This window comes from Phlebotomus papatasi, chromosome 1 (assembly GCF_024763615.1).
Source record: "Phlebotomus papatasi isolate M1 chromosome 1, Ppap_2.1, whole genome shotgun sequence".
NCBI lineage: Eukaryota > Metazoa > Arthropoda > Insecta > Diptera > Psychodidae > Phlebotomus > Phlebotomus papatasi.
In genome coordinates this window covers 14,430,637-14,452,689 of record NC_077222.1, presented here as the reverse complement: position 1 = coordinate 14,452,689, position 22,053 = coordinate 14,430,637, and the positions used below count along the sequence as shown (strand labels likewise).

Sequence of the window (22,053 nt, the reverse complement as noted above, 5' to 3'; positions counted from 1 at the left end):
TCCTACCCAATAATATTTGGAGTTTTAAAGTTTTAAAGCTTTGGCAAAAGTCTGAAAACGTTTAAAGTTGTAACATATTGCAATTCTCTGAAAAAAAATCAATCAAAATTTTGTAAATAAAAAAACTGATTCATTACCGGTTCGTAACTAGTTTGAATCGGTTCAATCTTGTCAGGTATTCCAAGACCTTTCCAATGAACCCAAATATGACTCCTTCGGTTGAGAAATATGGTTTCTGGAGCCTTTTAAACCTTTGACTTTGAAAAACCGTTTAGGAATAATTCAACTGTGTTTAATTATATGGACGAAATGTCCATTTGGGTAATCTCTAAAACCTATCTAAAACTTATGGGAGAGTCGCCCGAATGTTACAAGTCTGTCTTTCTCTAATCGTTTGGCCCCTAAGCGTGGTAACGGTCGCACAAATGGACAGACGAACGAACAGACAGACGGACGGACGGACAAAAAGCTTGACATCGTCAGAAACCTATGTGAGGATGAGGAGGGAAGATTCCGGAGCCTATACAACTAGGAATTGAATGACCGCTACCGAGAGGTAAATTTCATCAAGTAAATACGCTCAATAGGCTCCGGTCGGCTGGTCTTCTGGTTCGCAAGGATGAGGATGACCCAACCTGGAAAGTCTTCAGGAGTAGACTCTATGTTTCGAGGAAACGAGGCCGACACAGCCTCCGATGGAACGACTGCGTCGACCAGGACACTAGCTTGAACCAGGACGGGTCTTGAATCAAGTCCAGACCAGCAATTGGTTATAATGCCGGTTAAGTAAGTATATGAACATAAACCTATAACATTTCAGATGATACTGATATTAAATATGATCCATACTTTTGAAAATCATGAAATTATTTTTTTAAATGTAAACGAATTGCATTATCATTCACCGTATTTACCCACTAAGTATCAAGCGTTGGAACATTTTAGACAACTTTCAGAAGAGGATCTCAGTGGCGCAATAGGCAAGACCGCTGGTCTTGGGCGGACGAGATCTCTGACTCAAACTTGTGAGTTCGAGTCCCGCCCGGTGCAAGCAACTAAATGTCAATACATTTTCACTGTAATAAAACGTAATATAATGCACCGCCTCTGTCCACAAAAACTGGTAGCATAGAAGTATCCACAATACAGAGAAGGCGCTCCTAGGTACTCTATACATGGACTTGCGGATTCTTCCACCACGGAATGCAACAGCAATATAACATGATTACATTGTAAAAAAGTATTCCGATATAATTAATAACAATACTTTCAGAAATACACATCTGGGATCAAAGGGTAAATAACTGTGCCGCTAACGGTTCATTGGAGTGCCGATGTGCCAACCTTTTGCAAAAATTGCGCTGATTTGCTAATTTCGTACGAATTTATCGATCTCGTTCCAACCTGTCGATCTCGTGCCGGTATGCCGATTCAGCATTATTTCCGCAGAAATCCCGTGACTCGAATTTAAACGAACCACGAAATTTGAACGAGCCACAGGAGTTTAAACAAACGCTATACATCATAAAAGCGAATTGACATTTAAATCTGTCAAGTGAAAGCTAGAATCGTACCGTTCTGCCGATTTGTGTTAAGCAAAATGCCGATATGTCAATTTCTAGCCAAATTGTGCCAATCTGTCAATTTTTAGCTTCATATTGGCCAATTTTGGCGATTGCCGCTCAGGGTTCACTCTGAGTGGGAGCCACTTATTCACCCTTTATCTGGGATGGAGTAAAATTATTTTAAAAAATGAATTCGGAATTTATTTATTATTTTTTTCGTTTCTTAAGGCTCGTTGTGAGTCGAAAACGAGTTGAAGTGCACATGGCAATTGGTTGAGATCAGTGGCAAAGACAATCAGAGCCAGTGCAGCCATAGCTCAGTTGGTAGAGCATTCGCCTAGATAGCGAAAAACTCCCAAGTTCAAGCCTGGGTGGAGGCAGGAATTTTTTCCCGTCTCTATTTGGGTGAAATTGATGGAGTTGGGAATCACTGGTTCTGATTGTCGCCGTTCTACACTCTCACAATATTATTTTTTCTTGACTTCTTCTCTCTAATGATCTTTCAGACATCCTAAAAATGTTAAACTCAAGAATTTCTTATTCCTATGACGTCGGATAATATCAGTTTAAGACGGCAACGGTCGCGAGTATTTTTAGGAATATCGCCAGTATAAAATCTAATGAATAGTACTCAAAAAAATTTAGTTACAGCAATATCTAACACAGACGACGAAGTGTTTATCATCCTAGACCATTTTTTCTGCTATCAGTCGCATAACCAGAAAAAAAATCGCCTTTGCAACAATTTAGCAATCATCCAATGAAATCTCTAAAGAAGCCCAAAAATCCCCAAAGTGTTGAAATGTTTAACTTTTATAACTGTGTCTGCGGGGCAATCAAATTAATTGATCTTAAACATTGATATTATATACCAAACTCATGTGCAGGGTAAATGCATCAAATGCACAACACACGTAATGGTTATCAGCATGAGTTATATTACATAAAATTTATATATACAAGAATCTTGTGATAATAGCATTGAATGTTGTGTCTTCTAGTAACGAAGATAACATGACTTTCAATATATAATTTCTATACCATAAAGCCAACCTTTTTCATTTGACAAATCATGACAAATTTGTACTTTCACTCCTCTTTAGATTATCTTCTACCACTTCTATATCATAGTAGATTTGTGCAAAAGGAAATTACTGATCATTCACCCAGCTGTCTCTCTAGTAATCTTCAGCCTCATCAGAAGTTCATTGTCACCCAAATATCTCTTGTCCAGAAGTTTGATATAAACTATGAGACTCATTGTGAAATCAAAGAGAGTGAGAGAGAGCTTATCAAACTTGGCGCAGCACGTAGAAAGATATGACACGATGTATTGGAAATGTTGGTCAATTTACTCTCAACATAATTTATGACACCAAAAGCGAATATTCATAAGTAAAATACAGAGACAGAAGACGCAAAAAAAATATCTTTTAAACGAGAGACGACAGAAAAAAAATCATACATGTCATCTTCCAAAATTTCCGTCATATAGAAACAAAATTTCGTATTCAGAAGTTGTCTCCAAGTCCATCATCTTTTAACACACAAACAGACATTAATTAGTTATTTTACTCACATAAAATCTTCCATATCGATCATATTGGCAAATGGACATGGAGCGTCTCCATAGAATCCATAGCAATAAGCAAAATTCCACGGCCTTGGTCCCTGACATGGAGCATAAGACACGGCTGGTGGATCTTCTGGATAGAAATTGCCCGGAAAATAATCACTACGCGAACCGGTATTGTAACTCCCGCCATTGATATACCGTGGAACCCCAAACCCATCAATCTCATACCCAGGAACCCTCTGAACACAGTCTCCGACCTTCTGATCCCCATAATAGCAAATAGGATCCACTTCTGGCTGATTGAAATTGTATGAATATTCAGAATTTACCGGATTGTACCAAGCATTGGGACTTGAATTCATTTTCCAATTTCACAAGAAACTCTCCCAATTTCGCGACGGAAGTCCTCTCGAAACCTCGAAATTTACCCAACGACCGCACTTTCAATACTAATCGATAAATTGTCTGCAAATTCACGTTTAATATTGCTCATAGTGAAAAATCCAAGAGTATCTTAAGGTATAGAACTGTCCCTATCTATGATAAGGATCACTACCAATATACCCCAATCACTGACCAATCACAAGGCAGCCGAAGCATTTTACATAACGATTTCTAAAGAGAAATATACTATAATTCAATCACATACTTCTACAAAATTATATATAACACCTTAAATCCAATACATGTGGTCCCTCCTCAAAGTCCCTCGGGCACATGTTCATAAATTAACTTAGACTCTTTTTTTTGCCACAGAGCTACCTCTTTCCACAAAACGATGGATTATCTGTGATTGTAAATTTTAGTTGTCCAGTGACGGCGGTATGACTTAATAATGTATTATTTTAACTAATATTCCACTGCCTTTGGAGATAAGAAACATAAATATTTGCTCTTGAATATTTACCCAACTCCATTCACATTACTCTGTTGCGGAAGAAAGAATATAACTCTCAAGATGTTATTGTTTAAATTATTTTCTACATCTACAGCATTTTACAATTGGAAACTCTTTTTTTTTGTTCCACAGAGCCTTTACTTTTTAAAAGCAAAAAGGGGTGTAAAAGGTGAAAAAGCTACACAGCTCTGTAGAACGCTCATATTCGAAGCTTTAACACTAAACCTACCGGCCGTTTTTGGTCGTTTTTCGGTCAAATGACAAAACGCAGTAGAGTAGTAGGGGAAACTAGGGTACCACCAAACACTTTTGAAGGATGCGCTTTTAACTAAATTTCCTAAGAAATCTGTGAATTTTAGAAAAATATTGCTTACCCCATTTATAGCCTTGGGTTATAGGCTACATTTTAATGTATACAAGGATTTTGTAAAACACTTCAATTTTCTGTAAAAAATAAAATTGTTTCACCATGCATTTTTCGCTTTTTGCCAACCATCCAGGGTACCACCAAACACTTTGTGAGGCACCAGTAAACACCTCTTTTTCTTACCCATTGAAGGTATTTTGGGCATTCACCACAGCTCTTAATTATAAAGAATGTAGGGGAGAGCGGGGAAGTTTGGGACACTTTTTCATGTTTTAACTTTGAGACACTATTCCAAAAAACTACGATAGTGTATTACAATTTTATGCGGTCTATAGGATACTTATGGGTATTGACTTTATAAAAAGTACCCGATTGAACTTGGAAAACAACTGAGTTTTCTTGGAGAAGATAAAACATTTTACTTGACGCTTTGTCCCAAACCTCCCCGATGTGGGGCAGTATGGGACGCAAAAGGGGATGTTTGGGACGCGTTTTTTCTCGCATAATTTGTATTACTGGAACACGTTAATTAATTTTAAATACCAGATTAAAAATATTTCTGATAGAAATAAAAATATTTCATCATTTATTTACACTTAGAAATTAATATCAATTTTATTTGCACAGTAGAGTCATTTATTGTCAATCAAATATTTAAAGTATTTTCTTCTTATTTCCCATCTACCTTTCTTTTCTTTTTGTTATTCTAAATATTGCAATCATGATTATCAAATTCCTCAGGCGAGTAGATTTTCTTTCAACTCTTGGTTTTGAACCCATTGATGGATTCCTGTTTGATTTTACTACAACTGCATTGTACCTGTTTTCTCATTATTTCTCTGAATTATCTCTCGACTTTTCTGGAGAACTTGTTCGAGAAATTTTCGAAAAAAATAGTTTTTAACAGATTAGGCAAAGATCGAATATCCTCTGAGAAGGAATTATTGATTCCCAAGACAATGCTGGTTTAATTGTCCCTGTAGTTAGAGAAATCTGCTGCACTGGTAAAGTATGCACAAGATGAAGATTTCCAGTAGAAACTGGGCATTACTCTCCATTTTGATAATAAAAAATTGCACGCCACCTACAATCTTGTCGAAAATCAACGTCCCATTCATTCCCTTTCAGGTGTCCCAAACATCCCCGCGGGTAGTTTTGGTATTTAAAATCTTTAAGTAAAAAACAAGAGCGTATAATCTCTGAAACTTTTATAAAAATATGTCCCCAGATTATACTGCTAGCTAATGAGATAAAAAAGTTTTGATTATATACCGCTGATATAAAATACAAAGAGGAAAACTGAGACGTCAAAATATACGATTTTTATCAATTTTTAAAAAAATGTTCATAGAATTAAAACAATAAAACTGAGGAATTCCATTCTTTTAGTCAAGATACATCTTAATATTGCCTACGATGATGGTTAAATCCCATTTATTTTAAAAATTAATTGAAAAAATCGCCTTGTCCCACACTACCCCTGTCCCAACCTCCCCGGTCTCCCCTATTAACAATCTGAATAATTCTCAAAAAAAAAATACTGCGACATTTAGAATAAATGGCTAAAAAGCAGAAAACTAAAGCAATGCAGAAACGAACATATTTTTCCATTGACTTTCCGTCATTTTGACAGCAATCGACTTCTTTTTGGTAAGTAGCGCCACTAAATCGTGGCGAACATTTTACTTAAAGTTCAAATTTTGCGCGCTCTTTAGATATGTTTTGATAAAATCGAAAAATCATCCACCAATTCTTAATTAAAAACTCATTTAAGGCAAAATTAGGTTCGTTAAACTATATATTTCTCCCATTTCTCCTGAATTTTGAATGAAAATTCCATGAATGGGTATAAATTTCGGAAATCGAACATAGAGGGAGAGGAAGAGTAAAAAAGATAAGAGGAAAATTTTTGCCATTTAAACTACGCTCGCGACATCTACAATTGTGAGAAATTTGCCTGTTTGGTCGTGCCCCAAACTCTGTTTTGTGAATTATTTTTTATTCTTTTAAACGAATGTGAACATTAATTTCTTTAACAAATAGGGGAAATGCTTCTAATTTTGTCCAGTTTCTTATTTTGGACACTTTGAGGATAACATTGGACACTAAAAATAAATTGATTAAAATGATGGATTTTTATTCCAATATTTGATGAATAATGAATTCTATCTAAATATTTGTTCTTTTTGGAATATTTTAACACTAAATACGTTAAAATTTGAATATGATTTGAGTTGAAATTGCTTTGTTGAAAATTCAGTGTGAGCAATTGCTTACGAGAAATATGACAGAACTTCGTGGCTTACTTCAGTCTTATTTAGTTTTGGTGAAGTACTAACAAAGTTTGTTCGCTGTTTTTGAGTGATATTATTGAATATTCATTGAATATTGTGTTGATTCACGTTACTGATGATTTGTACATTTGACCTGAAGTGAGATTTGCCTTGTGAATTATATTTTTCGTGTGAAAAATGGGAAATTTTTTAAGACATTCAGCAGTGAGGTGATGATTCTTATTTTGGACAGGTGTTTTTCTCACGAAATTTCGTGAAGTTTTAGCTTTTGTGATGACTAGGTTGGACAAATGCCTGGAGAAATGAAGGAGCATCATCTCTACGAAAGAGATGCAATGAGAAATGCCTTGAAAGGCTCCCGGAAAGGGCAGGGAATGAGCGAATCCGAACGTACTTGGAGTACCGAAGTCAACTCACTTTAATGAATGATATGGAAAGTTTCTGGGCTTCTTGTGACATTCCACGTTTCCCTTACATGACCAGGAAGAGGACTTGGTAAGATTGGTTCATAAAATGAAGAACAATGGGCATCCTGTTGAGGCGGATTATCTGTCCAAATTTACAGACAAGTTGTAAAAATTAATAACCAAGTTGTCCAAAATAAGAGTCAAATTCACCTCTACATATCAATTCATTTTTAAACGTATTAAAACTAATTTTAGTAAAAATGAGATGATAAATAGCTTTCCAAGTTTCTAAACAATCCTTCTGAAAAGAGAGTAACAAGAAAAGTCAATTAGTATTGAAAATATGGCACTTCAAACTTGGAACTTCGATGCTTATATGCAGACTGTCCAAAATTATAAGCACTTCCCCTACATAAATATTAGATGAGATCATATATTCTGTCAGTAGAAGAGGTAAAAAGTTTGGAGTGGTATATCTCAGCTCCTGATGAACATAATTAGATGAGTGAACTATTGTTGGAAAGCTTGGTTCGTTAGCTTTCAGAATCTGGTATATGTAATTGGCTATGGGTAAATCATGGTCATCCAGAACCATTTATGTCGAAGAAGACACTTTTTGCAGCGTCATTTTTGACCATCTACTGCTGGGACCAGGAGTGACCCACAATTCTCGCACTTGGACTGTTCGTTAGAGGAACTCAAAGGGTATAATTTGTAGAAGAAACTTTTTTTTTGGACGTCTTACTTTTTTTTATTCATCGACTTTTTCAAGAATTTTAACATTTTACACGCATAGAAAAAAATGACAGAAATCCTTCTATCTCATTTTCTGGACAAACTAATGAAGATATCGACTTGGAATGTTCTAAGTACTCCCCCATAAGTTAATCCAAGGAATCCAAATATCATATCAATTTCATTCCCACGTCTATCCTTCCCCTCCAGAAACCACTCTTTTAGGATTTTTGTAATTTTTTCTTTGCGTGTAAAATGTTAAAATTCTTGCAAAAGTCGATGAATAAAAAAAATTAAGATGTCCAAAAAAAAAGTTTCTTCTACAAATTATACCCTTTGAGTTCCTCTAACGAACAGTCCAAGTGCGAGAATTGTGGGTCACTCCTGGTCCCAGCAGTAGATGGCCAAAAAAGACGTTGCAAAAAGTGTCTTCTTCGACATAAATGGTTCTGGATGACCATGATTTACCCATAGCCAATTACATATACCAGATTCTGAAAGCTAATGAACCAAGCTTTCCAACAATAGTTCACTCATCCAATTATGTTCATCAGGAGCTGAGATATACCACTCCAAACTTTTTACCTCTTCTACTGACAGAATATATGATCTCATCTAATATTATCCCAAAACATATAGGAAAGTAAGGGCCTTGACAGACCTGAGGATTAGCCGAGAGACGGCTTAGCGTAATTATACTCGACATAATGGTTAAACTTCATTTACATAATTTCCCACTAAGTCGTCTCTCGGCTTAAGTCGTAAGTGTGTCTAAGGCATAACGGTGTAGTGAATTTTTATGTAACTTATTTCAGTTTTATTTTCCAGGTAGATATACAAATGACTAAAATTATCAAAATCTCACAATTTTGCGAAAAAATATTCTTATTTCTAAATTACTTGAACTATGTGGATCATTCTTTCGCTGGACAAACATCCCTATAGTATCTATGATTTCATGTAAGTCTCATTCTCTGAAATCTTATACCTATTTTTAAAAAAATCGCAGTGTTTGGTGGTACCCCTGTTTGGTGGTGCCCCAGTTTCCCCTATGTAAATAGATCAATTATGAATGAAATCAACAGTTGCTCAGCCTAAAAGTTGTAAGGACTACTTAATGATCCAATTAATTCATTTCATAACTTTTGACATTTTAAAATTTTGTCTAATTCTTCAAGTTCCCTATAACTACAAACATTTTTTATAAAAAAAACGTACAATTGTAGAGAATGGGGAAATAGTGTGCTTTACTTGAATTGTTTTCGTTTTTCCTTTCTTTGCAAAATTAATAACCAATTTGTAGGCAATTCACATGGCAAAGTTGAATCTAATTTTATTTCGCACAACTTCGCCATTTGTCTCAATTGAATTCTAAAATTTAATTTTTATTTGCTAATAGTGAACTGATAGCTTGTAAAACCTCACTCTTGAGCATAATTTCCATAACCATTAAAGAAGTGTTTCTAAATTGACCATTTTATAAATCAATTCTTCCATCTATCTCATCTTCGAACTTCGAACACCAACAGCAATAATAAAACAGAATGTGTTGGTGCTTCTTCTAAATTCAGCAGGAAGGATAAAATATTGAGAAATTTGATCTTTTTAAAATTCACTGCGTCATTCTTTTCGCACGTGTAGAAGACACAATTAACTTAAAAATCGAATTATAAGAAATTCACTGGAAAACGAGTCAATGTATCAAGCAGCTGAGTTTGTTGAAAAATAAACTCTTGCTGAAACTGGTTTTATTTTTCCTCTTTATTATTTAAGAAAGAAAAAAAACATATGAGTGAATGATTAGAGCAAAACATCGCTGTAAATAGTGCATGTATATGGGCAAGATGAATATTTTACTTCATAGTCATTACCATACTTATTTACACATTCCCTTGATATTTTAAACGCAATTTTATTGAAAACATTTGCACGACCTCTAGATCATCCTCTCTCCCACATTTCTATCAAATCTTTCTCATTTCTCTGATTTCAGTGGAAGATTTGCAAAAAAAAAACGGGGTGGCAAAGTTACCTCGACGCAAAGTTACGACGCTAACCCAGCCTCGAAATAACCGACGTCACAAACCAGGACGGCAACTTCCTATAGGGTTGCCGAATCAACAAACAGGTCGTGCCGATAAGAATCGCAACGATCGCAACTTTTTCGCACAAAACTGAACTACACCTGACTGAACTGCATTGTCATTTGCAATTAAAAGGTCATTGTTAAAACTAATCGTCGGACATATAGGACATCATATAGAGATGTTCTGTATTTCGTTACTGCCACATTTGGTATGAGGTTGACTCATCGGCCCTACAACCCCAGTTCCGTAGTTTAACCTTCAAACTAACGTACCCCTGTTCTAAGTCGATATGAGAATCCTTTGGGTCCCGGTCAAAATCCCGAAAGCCAAAATCCCCAAAAGCCAAAATCCCGAATGGGCCAAAATCCCGAAAGCCAAAATCCCGAATTCTTAAAAGTGTCATAGCTACTCCCACGATTACACCCGCGCTTTCTGGAGGCAAAGGGAAATCTTTTGTGTCTTGGAAAATTATTCTAAACATTTTCCCCCATATAATTTTACCCCTTTCAGGATTTTGAACATTCGGGATTATGGCTTTCGGGATTTTGGCGTTCGGGATTTTGGCTTTCGGGATTTTGGCTGCCACCGGAATCCTTTATGTAAATTAACCTGATCCATGATTAGATGCCAGACTCCCTTACTGATTTTCTGCGTTCATTTTCAACCGCTTATCCCTATCGGGTTAGAGCACCTAAGACAGTCAAGTTAGTAGCCCACGACTGTCAATCCTCCGCAAATTCAAGCAGATGTTCGCGGATGATCCCAAGACTTAGACTATATTATATCAACAAAATTATCGTAAAGATTCAATTGAGACCCAGGCAATAATCTGTTAGCCTGAAAACCTACGCCAATATGTAAACCCTAAACTTCTTAATATAAACCTTCTGGACTTCAGTTTACTCTTGGATTGTTGCTGATCAGATAAATGACTTTATTCTTTATTTAGTTTAAAGTTTAAAAATTCCTCCACGAACACCCGAACTAAAAAAAAATCTAAATTTTAACGGTAGCAATGGCACGTAACAGATTTAAATGGCGATGAATCCTACGTCTGGCTGCGACTAGGAGTTTCACGTAGGACCGAAACGTAGTAATCCGGTGCCGGGAGTGACTTTACACTCACAGTGACTCTAAAGCCCAAAATTGACACAAGGATCGGCTTAGGGATCAGCCCGAAAAATGAGGATTGGTGTCGATACACTCACGGATCAGCCCATAATTTAGAGGATCAGGCTGATCTTTTAAATTCATGAGGTCTAGTGAAATTATGGGTATTATGCGATATCAGCGCCAGTGCTGAAAATAAAAAGCCTCACTTTGGGTTTGAGGTGCTTTTCGAAATGTCAATTAGGTGAAAAAATATGGAGAGTAATGGTACGCAATATCGCAAAATCATAAAATGCATTAAGATTAGTACAGAGAAGATCAGAGTGCTTCTGTCTGTATGAGGAATACATTGATATTTCACTTAACTTAAGATGTATTTCAGCAATCAAAGTGTGGAGATTTAATAGAAATTTACGTTGAAAACGCTAATCCTTGACCCTAAATCCTCAGTGTATGATAGTTTGGGCTGATCCTTTACCGCCCAATTTTACGAGCTGAGTATTCTCTAGGATCAACCTGTGTCTATTTTCGGCATAAGGGTACTTAAGGACAGTCTAACCATCCTTAAGCGCTAGAATTGAAGAAAAACTTACAAAAAGCAGGAGTGCAAAGTCACCCCCGGAATCGAAAGTCACCCGTATATACGATAATAATTAAAAGATCTACTTAAGGTGGGGTCCTCGCAAGTCCTCAATTCGTTATCTCTGATCATTTGTTCTATGGACTTCATAACGGACCATGGTAATATTCTTCTGTAAACAAATTACACTCAGTCCCGGGATTATGCACATTTTCGGGACCGGAAAAAACCCGCGAAATGGCTCTATGCATCGAGAAAATTTGCATACTTGCAGGAGATTTCTTTTGAATGTATCGGCCGTAGAACGAATTTCGTGCGGAGTAAAAGTAGTCATAACAATAAGATTCAACTGTTTAAAAGAAATTCATCAACAAAGAGTGCTGTTTGACCAGAGTTCTTCAATAAATTGTTACAATATTTATAATTTTTATCTTAATAAAAGAAATTAAAGTATTATTCTGAACTTAGTGTCTTCAAATTTCCCGTGTCACGAAATAGTATACATTCAAGCGTATTTCTAAAATGATTTCATAAATTGACTCCCAAAAGTAGGCAAACTTGCATAATTGTATGTGCATAATCTCGTTATGTGCATAATCCCGAAGTGCATAATGTCGGGACTGAGTGTAGTCTCTACATCTCTTTAAAGTCCGTGCAATATAATGCATTAAAGTGTAAAAGATTTTCCCATCAGGAAAACTTTTAAAGCTCCAAATAGAGAAATTTTTTCTACTACCTATGACATCATGCTAATGAATCACAGATCAATCTTCTATAAATTATGCAAAGAATGATTGAAATGCCTTTATTATTAATTATTTCTCAGAGAATTCAAGCTTTTCTTTTGAGTGAATTAAATGACAAAAACTTTGTGACCTACATTGATATCGTTCAACTCTCTTAAAACTTTCCCTGGTGTACCATCAAAAAGCACTCTTAATAAAAAAAAACTTCCACCTATTGCATTGTTAAATTATTCGATACGTGATGTATTACATTCTCAACAATTCATGAAAAATATCTCTATTTGCTGACAAAAATATTCTTATGATCCATATAAAGGTCACGGAGACTTTTGATATTATACCATATTTATTTCATTCACTCTTATTTTTTTTCTAAATTGACTTCAAAGTCGTGCTCAAATTATGCGACGAATTTGGGGATGTTTACTGGTTCAACCAGATCTATGTAAGAAAATTTCATTTGTTATTCCAATTGCATTAAAATAAAAGCAGAAAAAAATGCATTGGAGAATCTTTATTTAGAAAAGTTGAAGGATTTATTTTATTTGTCCGACCATGACTCTCTACCTTGGTGGAAAAAGTGCATTTGAAAGATTGCAAAATCGGCATATTAATTTCCCCGTGTTGCATGCCCAGATACTTGTTTTAAAAACATTATCACAATACAAAAAAATAAACAGGAAAAGCCAGAAAGATTAGATGGCAACATAATTCCAAAACATTTTAGTCTAAATATGTAGAATTCGATTGAATAAGATTAACAAATCTAGCAGCACTAAAAATACATTTTAAACTCAAAAAATTTCGAACTCTTTATCACAAAAAACAACAATTGAGATGGCAAAGAAAACTTTTCCAGTCTTATCAACAGAAAAACAACGTCAGATATAATTCTTCTATTTGCGTAAGGTCATTGTCAACAGAAGCAAATTTACTATCTTTTCAGTAATATTTATTTTTATCAGAATCAATTATGAATATATGTATGTAAAGATACTGAAGTAACGGCGATTAATGCCATAAGCATAAATACCTTTTGTGAGATAATAACTGAAAAAATTGTCTTGAAAATTATTTATAGGAAGAGAGTAATGAATTAAAAACAGGATTTTATCTTAAATATATTGGGCAAAAGAATATACGAGTCACTTCATTGAAGATTTCCTGGATATTTTGAAAATTATTTTATTAAAACTCCATTTTCAAGCATGTCAAATTAGATCCCAATAGGAATTTAAGCCCCTAATTTTCTATTTTTTTAACGCATTTCAAATTTATAATGGATGTACAATTACTTTTATTCTACAAGCAAGAGAGTCTTAACTTTGAAAACAAATTTACAAAATGATCAAAAATGTGTCCTTTTATGCAGGCCATTTGACCTAATTCCGACCACCGCACTATAAATCATACAAAATATCTTGTTATTGATATTTATCAGCTTAGTCAATTAATCTAAGCCTGATCAAATATTTAAACAAGTTATACATCTAAATTTGTGGAAGAAAAATAATTTTAAATGACAAGTGAGTATGTCAATTTTTTTTATTCCTTTACTAACTAATGTAATATGACCAATTTATAGTAATATTTTTTTATAATAACAATATAATATTTTTTATTAAATTAACCCTTCGATTCTGCAATAAAATTCCAAGCTTCTAATTTCTTTAATCTTAAAGTTCTTCAATATGATTTTTTTATATCTAGAATGTCGTCGATAAATAAAAAATTAAAGCAAACTCGAAAAAAAATAAGTTAGAATAATAACTCAGAATTAAAAATCTGGAATTTTCTCTTGGTAATTAACAAACTAACAACAAAAAGCGATTTCTGGCTGATCTTTTTATGATTCCAAAGTTTTATTTTTGTATTACCAGTTGTTTTAGTATATTAAATTCTTACGTAATTGAGCTTCCCCATTTAAAGGCTCCCTCACACCTGGGGATTGGCCACTTGATTTAATTCATTTATCGATTTATTAACATGCAGGATTCTCGAGAAGTTTTCACTTAAGCGATCTTCGAACTAGAGATTTAGCCCAGTTCCCGAAGATCTTAAATCCTAAAAAGCAACCAATTTTATTAATTTTTCAATACCTAATAGATCATTTGCTTTTAATAACGCAATTGTAAGTCAAAATATTCCAAAAAACAATCATGACTGAGAAATAAATTAGAAAAGTTAAGCCTTATGGCTAAGCCCTAGGTCTGAAGCCTGTATTATGATAGATTATAATAACGATTAAACTTGTAAAGTAATAAAAATTGATGGCCTCTTGAGGAACACGAAAATAAAATTCTAGACAGTTTATTAAAAAACAGAATTGAATTCTAATGACATGAAATAAACATTATTATCTATCTAAACCCTAATAAAGTTATATTTTAAGATCTATAATTTCTATAATAAAGCTGTTACATGCTGGACACACCTACGGCTTAAGCCGAGAGACGTCTTATGGCCTCTACACACAAGAAAAACTTATGTCAATATTGAAGGAAATTCTCTACCCTTGTGTAGGAAAAACTCTTCAATATGGACATAAATTTCTCTAATGTGTAGAGGCCTTTACACGCAATTATAATCAAAATAATTATTAGACTACATTCCCATTAAGCCGTCCCGTAATATTGGGACTGATTGGGAATGTAAATGAAAATCATGTTGATGATTTCCCGATCGATTTAAAGAAGAATCTCAACATTTATATATGTTTCACATAAGTTTTAAAAGATATTTTCTTAGAAATCTTTAAAAAAAAATTGCCCTAAAATAGGTACTTCATATTTTTGGAAAATGACAAAAACCAACAAATGAGGCATAGAGTGATCGGAGCGCGATGTCTTAGATGAGCAAAATTGTAGTCCTAAGTGTTACCTATCGTCTGGTGTCAATGAATTTTTAATATTTTGTTTAGTTTATTTTATACAAATTTTTAAAACCTCACTTTAAGAGCATTTTTTTTTGGTAATTCTTGCAGAAACTCCAATTTTTCACCCTGAAGGAGTAGTTTTACAAAGTTTTATGTAATTATCAAAATTGAAGCATAGCTAATGAGTTTTCTAACGGATCCACACTTTTTAAGTTCTGTTCACTAGAACCTGAGATATGATGGATAATGTAAGGCAAAACAGAAAAAATATAAAAGTATTAACAAAAAAAACATTGTGACGTGATGGAACAAAACCAAGGTCAGATTCTTAATCAGGGGACTTGACTCTATCAAACGTACCATGTGAGATCTCCGTTAGCAAAAAAAGTTGTAAATTTGTTGCATAGTGTAAGATTTTAAGATTTTTAAATTAAGTTTTAAATTAATTATTAAGTTAGAACCTGAGACAATTTTTAACGAATGTAATAGTAACTTCATCAATTAATAACTTAAAATACTGCAGATATATAAGAATCAAATGTGTTGACTCTATCTGAGTCATACTGTCAAGTACTCTAATCCTGGCGCTTCGCTATGTGGATCGTTATGACTACGCTAAAGATAAAATCCACTTAAAATAATATTTTTATTTTTATTTCCATAATATATTCACTACAGTAACATAATATAACTATTCAACTTTGAGAAAAGCCAAAATAATATTTTTATCCATTAAATAAGTGAGTGTAATCGACTCATTTCAAAGTGAAAAGGTACACTTTTAATTTTTCTAAGAACTTAACAAATTAAAATTTGTGAATATGAATGGATTTTCGCTTTATTTGGAGCAAAAATTAACTAAATAATGAAACTATAGTACAGAAAATATATAAATATAACAATTTGGTACTGTATTTATCGTGCACTGAGAAAAAAAGAGGTTGCGATTAACATTTTCTCCTCATAAATTTAACACTTTTTAGGTGTAAAAATATATCAACATTTTTTAATGTTAATTTTACATCTTTTTAAGGGTAAAATTAACATGAAAAAGGGTAACTTTAACCACCAATACACCTAAAAAGGGTAATATTTACACCGATTTTGGATCAATACTGCAGGGTAAAATTAACATTTCCGGAATGTTAATTTTAACTTTTTCGGATTTCTTTCAGTGTGAAAACAATGACGTTTCCATTTGGAGTAGCGAAAAATTTCCATTTTGAGCAGGTTTTGAATTAGCTTAATTTACCCTAATAGCGACTTTTGTCTGTCCCGAAATACCCAACTGTCCCGAAATATACCACTCTTACTTCTTTACATTTTTTGCTATTTTGTATAAAAAATGATGCATTTTTCAACATTTTTCGATAACAATCTTATGCCCTAGACACACTTACGACTTAAGCCGAGAGACAACTTAGTGGAAAATGATCGAAAAGAAATTTAACCATTATTTCGAATATAATTACGCCAAACCTCCTCTCGGCTAATCCTCAGGTCTGTCAAGGCCCTTATTCTGGATAGGATTAGGAACATAAATATTTGTATCAACAAAGAAAAAAATTATTTGAGAAGTCTTTAAGATCTTTGAAACTTGAAAGTGCTAAAAAGTGTCCCAAAATACCATACGTTACCCTACGAACAATTTTACAAAATATTATTTTTCTGTTCATTTCTTGCAATGTACCATTACATAAAAAAAACCTAAAGTCGAATCTTGAATCCTCTGTAGCTCGTTCCATTTGAAAGAACTTCTTGGAACATGCTAGCTTTGTGGAAGTTCTTCTAGAGGCGCTGCTTTTCAAAAAGCGGAGACACAAAAGGTAGAAAAGCAAGGAGAAGGGATTGCACATTGCACTTCCTCAAGAGAAAATCCAACCTCCCAAATTCCAGGAACCGCAAAACCCCATCAATTACTTTAATCTTTCCCCAAAAAAAAATCACCAAACGATTTTCATGCAAAAGATTGTGCAACAGAGTGTTTTTGGATGAGAGTGAGGGAACCTGTTTGTGTGTGTTGACCAGCTTGGCCAGCCAGTTTGTCTTTATCCTCAGCAAAACAGACAAAAATGCACGGGAAAGACATAACATCAATGCCACGAGCCAACAGACATGGATTTGGGGAAGCTGCTCCAGTCGAATGGAACCACTTGAGATTGGATGCCGTCTCGTGATGCCTGTCTAAATTACCCAGGCAGAGATGGAGTGGAGCTGTTTGAGAAAAAGTTCAGAGAAAACAGCCAAGAGATGGACTTTGGACTCATCCCAATCTCCAGGCATTTGGCTGGCCAGAAAGTGACCTTCCTGGGGGTGTATTTGTGCCTGGCTTTGTGGACAACTTCAGAGGGGGATACAGGCATTTGACATGCCCCCAATTGCTCATTGGGATTCAATGCTATGTGGAATATTTCTGTGATAACCTCTGCGTCATTGAATTTTCTCCTCGCCAGAGAGTCCGGACCAAAAAAAAGTCCGGAGAGACGCCATTTCACGACTTAAAACTTTTCAATTGGAATATCTCAATGGAAATTGTGGATTTATCAATTCTTCAACATACCTGCGCTTCTCCTTAGCTGGCTTAGCACCATTTCCCTGCTGAGTCAACATCTTCTGACCTCTTTTTGCACCCACAATCAATGCAATTTTTGTTTTGGGAAAACTTTCCAACACACCACACACAATTCACCCCCGAAAATTCACAAATCTCAGAACACTGCCAAGGAAATGTGAACTTTTATCACTCAACACAACACACTTGCACTTTTCAGTTACTTTTTCACACTTTTCACCGCGATTTTCCTCACTTTTTCACCTATATTTTCTTCACCGAACAAATTCTACACAGAATCATTTTTTTTTTCTCCCATGACATCCCTGACAGCTGATTTAGTTCGCCTACTTAACCGCAAGAGGGCAAACACGCAACGCCATCTATTGGAAATTTTCAGATTCTGGAACTTTCCCTCCAGAACTGACAAAAAGATAAAAATCCTTCCCGGAACTCGAGAAGTCTCCCATTTCAGCAAACTCATTCATTATTTACTACATTTATTAAAGGAATTCCATGAATATCTCGATAGAAGAGAACTTGAGATAGTCATTCGATCTACATGGAGTCTTTTTTTGCACAAAATCACTTTTTCCTCTCATCCACTTGACTGGCTCCTCCATCCGCCGGAGCCAATTCAGCTGAGTCTTTGTCATCCTTTGTGCCCTCTAGCAATTCATCAACCTTCATTTGAGCCTCTCGTTCTACATCCATCTCATCATCGTCATTCTCTCCGTTCTTGTTGTAAACTGTCGGATACTTTGAGAAGCAGGACTGCATCTGCGAAAAGGCCTCGTAGCAATCCGATCCTTTGGGTTCCACTTCACTGAAAACCACCAAACATCATCCCAAAATCCCAAAAACCCAAAAATAATCAATATTTCACCTGTAATGGAAGCAAGAGAAAGCTTCCCGGAACTCCACTCCACACGGTCCTGTGGCCATTCCTCCCAAACACGGACAGTTCCAATTGATATCTCCATTCGGAAGGATCAATCCAGGAGCAGGATCTGACTCAGGTAGTTGGATTTTACTCGGTCCGGCGAGATCTTCTTTCGAAGCAAATATCACTTTGTCCTTTCCCCCATTGAACTGCTTGCAGTACGACATTCTGCAGATTAGAATTCCTCACAGCGCACCAGAGACAGCAACAGAGGCGACACAGAATTCACGTGAAAACGACAAGGGATCTCCTGGAACGCAGAAATCAATGTCAAAGCTGTCCGGACCTTTACGTAGTCCTCCTTGGGCACTCTAAGGATAGCTTTAAGGGTTTTCGGGTCAAATCTCAACACGTCAACTGTGGTGCAGCCACCAATTTCGCCAAAAACCTCTTCCAGAGATGTCAGGATGCCTCCCTTGAAGAATACCGGAACAATTGGATCTCTCGGGATTGTACTCAATTGCCTGGAAAATACCAATGATAAATTTGTTAAAGAGGTTGAATATGCATCAGCAGGAGTACTTACAGCGATACGTCCAGGTAGATGTATGCACTCATGCTTGGAAATAGCGATAAAAATGCATTTTTGCAGGATTCACAGAGGCCAAAAAACACATAAATTTTGAGGTTAGGATCAATCTTCGAAAAAGTGTCATTGCTTTTCGATTTTTTTCTATGTTTTTTTTTTCATCATCCCGGTTGGACATGCAGCATTCATCTTACTCATCTTACTTATTATGGAACGCTTGCAAAAAACCATTACGATTTACATTTCATTCATCTGATAGAAAATTATTAATTCTTATAGGATTTCTTATAGGGTTAGTTGTAAATTGTAAAATTACTATCATATTTGTAGTACGATACTAGCATAATGTTAGTAAAATTATGTTTGTGTAATGAAATTTATGTATGAGAAATTTGTGAGAGAACTGTCAGAATTTCATTGTTTAATATTGAAATTTCCAAAATTTTAGACATTTCTCGCATTTCTAACTGTCTAATTGTCTTCTAGAATCATTCATTGTGTTGTAATTTTTTCCAAACAAATTTTATTTCCCAACAGAATTTCACAGCGTTTATTATTTTTGTTTAGGCTAGAATAAAAATTAGCAAAAAATGGCGTCATTGTTAAAGGAAGAAAAAACTAAATTAACTCAATCTCACATTTTAAAGCAATCTGCTCCTCCTACACAAATCCTATCCTTTTACTGTCCTTGTCCTTCTTTTTAATATCCCTATCAAATTACAATATTATTAATTTCAGTATTAAAATAAATCCTTTTTCTACTTACAAAATCTTTCTTTCTTTCACCATCAAATTTTGGACACAAAATGGCGTACGCCTTTTTTCTATATCCTAAATAGCCCTCTCCAAGAATTCCCTTATTTCCAATAGACTTCTACAAACTTCCAATGAATTCCCACTAAATTTGAACTATTCCTGACTGCCATTTTAAATATTAATTCAATTTGCAACGCATTGGATTCTTAAAATGTGGCTCAGTCGTGAAAAGTGAGAAATAATTATGCAAATAACAGAAAACAGAGGAAACATCACGTAAATTAGAAAAATTGACGATGCAACTCTTGGCCATTTGCTTAAGAGAACTAAGTACGTTCATGGCGCGGCCGCAAAACGCGCGACCATCAACGCAAAGGTTATGGGTTCAAGTCTCAGACCAACTCTTCATGTTTTTTTTTCTTTTTTTTTGTTCTTTTTCTTAGTTTAATACAGAGTCTCTTCACAGACAATATACATAAACCGAACAAAATTGCTCTACAATCAAAATTATAGACAGGAAGCCGTTTTATAAAATACACAAATTGACAATACACAACATTGCCAATACACAACATTTGCCAATACACAAACCTCACGACTATAATGCTTGTGCAAAAATTATCAACCATAATGGTTGTACATTTTTTTACTGGACATTGGGATCGTATAAAATGAAAAGGAAGTGTATTATCCGTGTTATCACTGAGACTTACGAGAAAGTACGGCGGGAATTTGATTCAAAATACAATTTAATTTCACATAAATTTCTCTTAGTTTTTTTTTTCTTTCGAATTTTGAAGGTTAGATATGTCAAAAATACCCCCAGAGCATTTGAATTTAGAAGACTCTACTCTATCACCTTTTTTACCACTTGAAGATCCAAGAGAAAAAAATTACGTAAATCTCTAAATTGGCATAAATCTTTAATTCAGATATTTTCACCAAAAAGCCCAATTATCTTATTGTTCTTCTTCTTCTTCTTCGCTTTAAAGTGTTTGGCCGGACGTTTTGACAACATCCACACAGCCTATTTTCTTATCCATTTTTTTTCTTTACAGTACGTGTGTAGTGTATTGGATTTGATATCAATACCTAACGATGCCATTACTTGTAATATGTACTGTATAAATAGGGACGTTCAGTTCATCACTCAATCTCTGGTCCACTCACGTCAGTACGCACATTCAATGTCCGTTACGATTTAAATTTAGGCGTGAAAAAATTTAGGTGAGTTGAAAATGTGATCACCTCTCAATCCGATGTCCAGAGTAAGTGTTCCACCAGCAAAATCCCAAGTTTCTCCGGACATTTTATTAGCTTTCTTGCGAAAACCGACAAGCTTACAGTACTTCGCATTTAATTTTATACCATTTTGCAATGAAGGAATCGCACCTCTATAAGCTGATCTAGTCTCATCATTGGCTTAGCTTATAGAAGTGCGATTCCTTCATTGTAAATTTGGATTGTGGAAAACTCGAACGATATTTATACATAAATAAGGCAAATTTCGTTTAATAATTCTTAAAATGTATGTAACATATCATCGTTATTAATAAGGTAAATTGGATGAGAAACGCATAAAAGTATATGAAAATCTTTAAAGTCGACTTTCCCGGAAACTATGAGAGATAGAGGCCTCAAACTTTACGTCCATTTAGAGCCTCTTTCAGGCTTGATATGTACAAAATTTCACTTGAAAATGAAAAAAAAAATTGGATGAGAAATGCATAAGTGTCTAAAAAACTTTAAAATCGATTTTCTCAGAAACTATGAGAGATCAAGGCCTCCAACTTGACATCACACTGGAGTTTCCTTTAGGCTTAAGAAGTGCAAAATCCCCGAAAAATTTAACGACCTGCGAAAATCCGCGAAAAATTTCGCGGCCCCTGAAAATCCGCGAAAAATTACGCGCCCCGCGAAAATCCGCGAAAAAATTCGCGCCCAGCGAAAATTCGCGAAAAAATTTGCGCCCCGCGAAAATTCGCGAAAAAATACGAGACCCGCGCAAATCTGCGAAAAATTTCACGCCCCGCG

At 34.9% G+C, this 22,053-nt stretch overlaps 3 protein-coding genes across 4 annotated transcripts in view; all 3 read right to left on the bottom strand.

Moving 5' to 3' along the window:
• Positions 1-18,140, bottom strand: part of LOC129800049 (protein similar) — a 151,887-nt gene extending 133,747 nt beyond the window's left edge. Inside the window, exon 1 of one of the 2 annotated variants that reach the window (XM_055844410.1) lies at positions 17,801-18,140. In XM_055844410.1, coding sequence (XP_055700385.1) covers positions 17,801-17,850 — 50 coding nt within the window. In that variant the 5' untranslated portion in view covers positions 17,851-18,140. Of the gene's footprint in view, positions 1-3,144; positions 3,627-17,800 lie in introns of those variants that run through there. The other variant, XM_055844409.1, reaches the window with a different exon arrangement.
• Positions 18,141-18,274: 134 nt separating this feature from the next.
• On the bottom strand, positions 18,275-18,901 carry LOC129800078 (mitochondrial intermembrane space import and assembly protein 40-B). Its single transcript, XM_055844455.1, has 2 exons — positions 18,678-18,901; positions 18,275-18,617 (listed from the first exon to the last, which is right to left on the bottom strand). The coding sequence occupies exons 1-2, from the start codon at positions 18,899-18,901 to the stop codon at positions 18,377-18,379; spliced, it is 465 nt and encodes a 154-aa protein (XP_055700430.1). The 3' UTR covers positions 18,275-18,376.
• An 8-nt stretch (positions 18,902-18,909) lies between these two features.
• LOC129800081 (ribonuclease P protein subunit p14) lies at positions 18,910-19,375 on the bottom strand. The gene is made up of 2 exons (XM_055844459.1): positions 19,261-19,375; positions 18,910-19,198 (listed from the first exon to the last, which is right to left on the bottom strand). Exons 1-2 carry the CDS (start codon positions 19,290-19,292, stop codon positions 18,910-18,912), a joined length of 321 nt encoding a protein of 106 aa, XP_055700434.1. The 5' UTR covers positions 19,293-19,375.
• Positions 19,376-22,053: the final 2,678 nt, after the last annotated feature.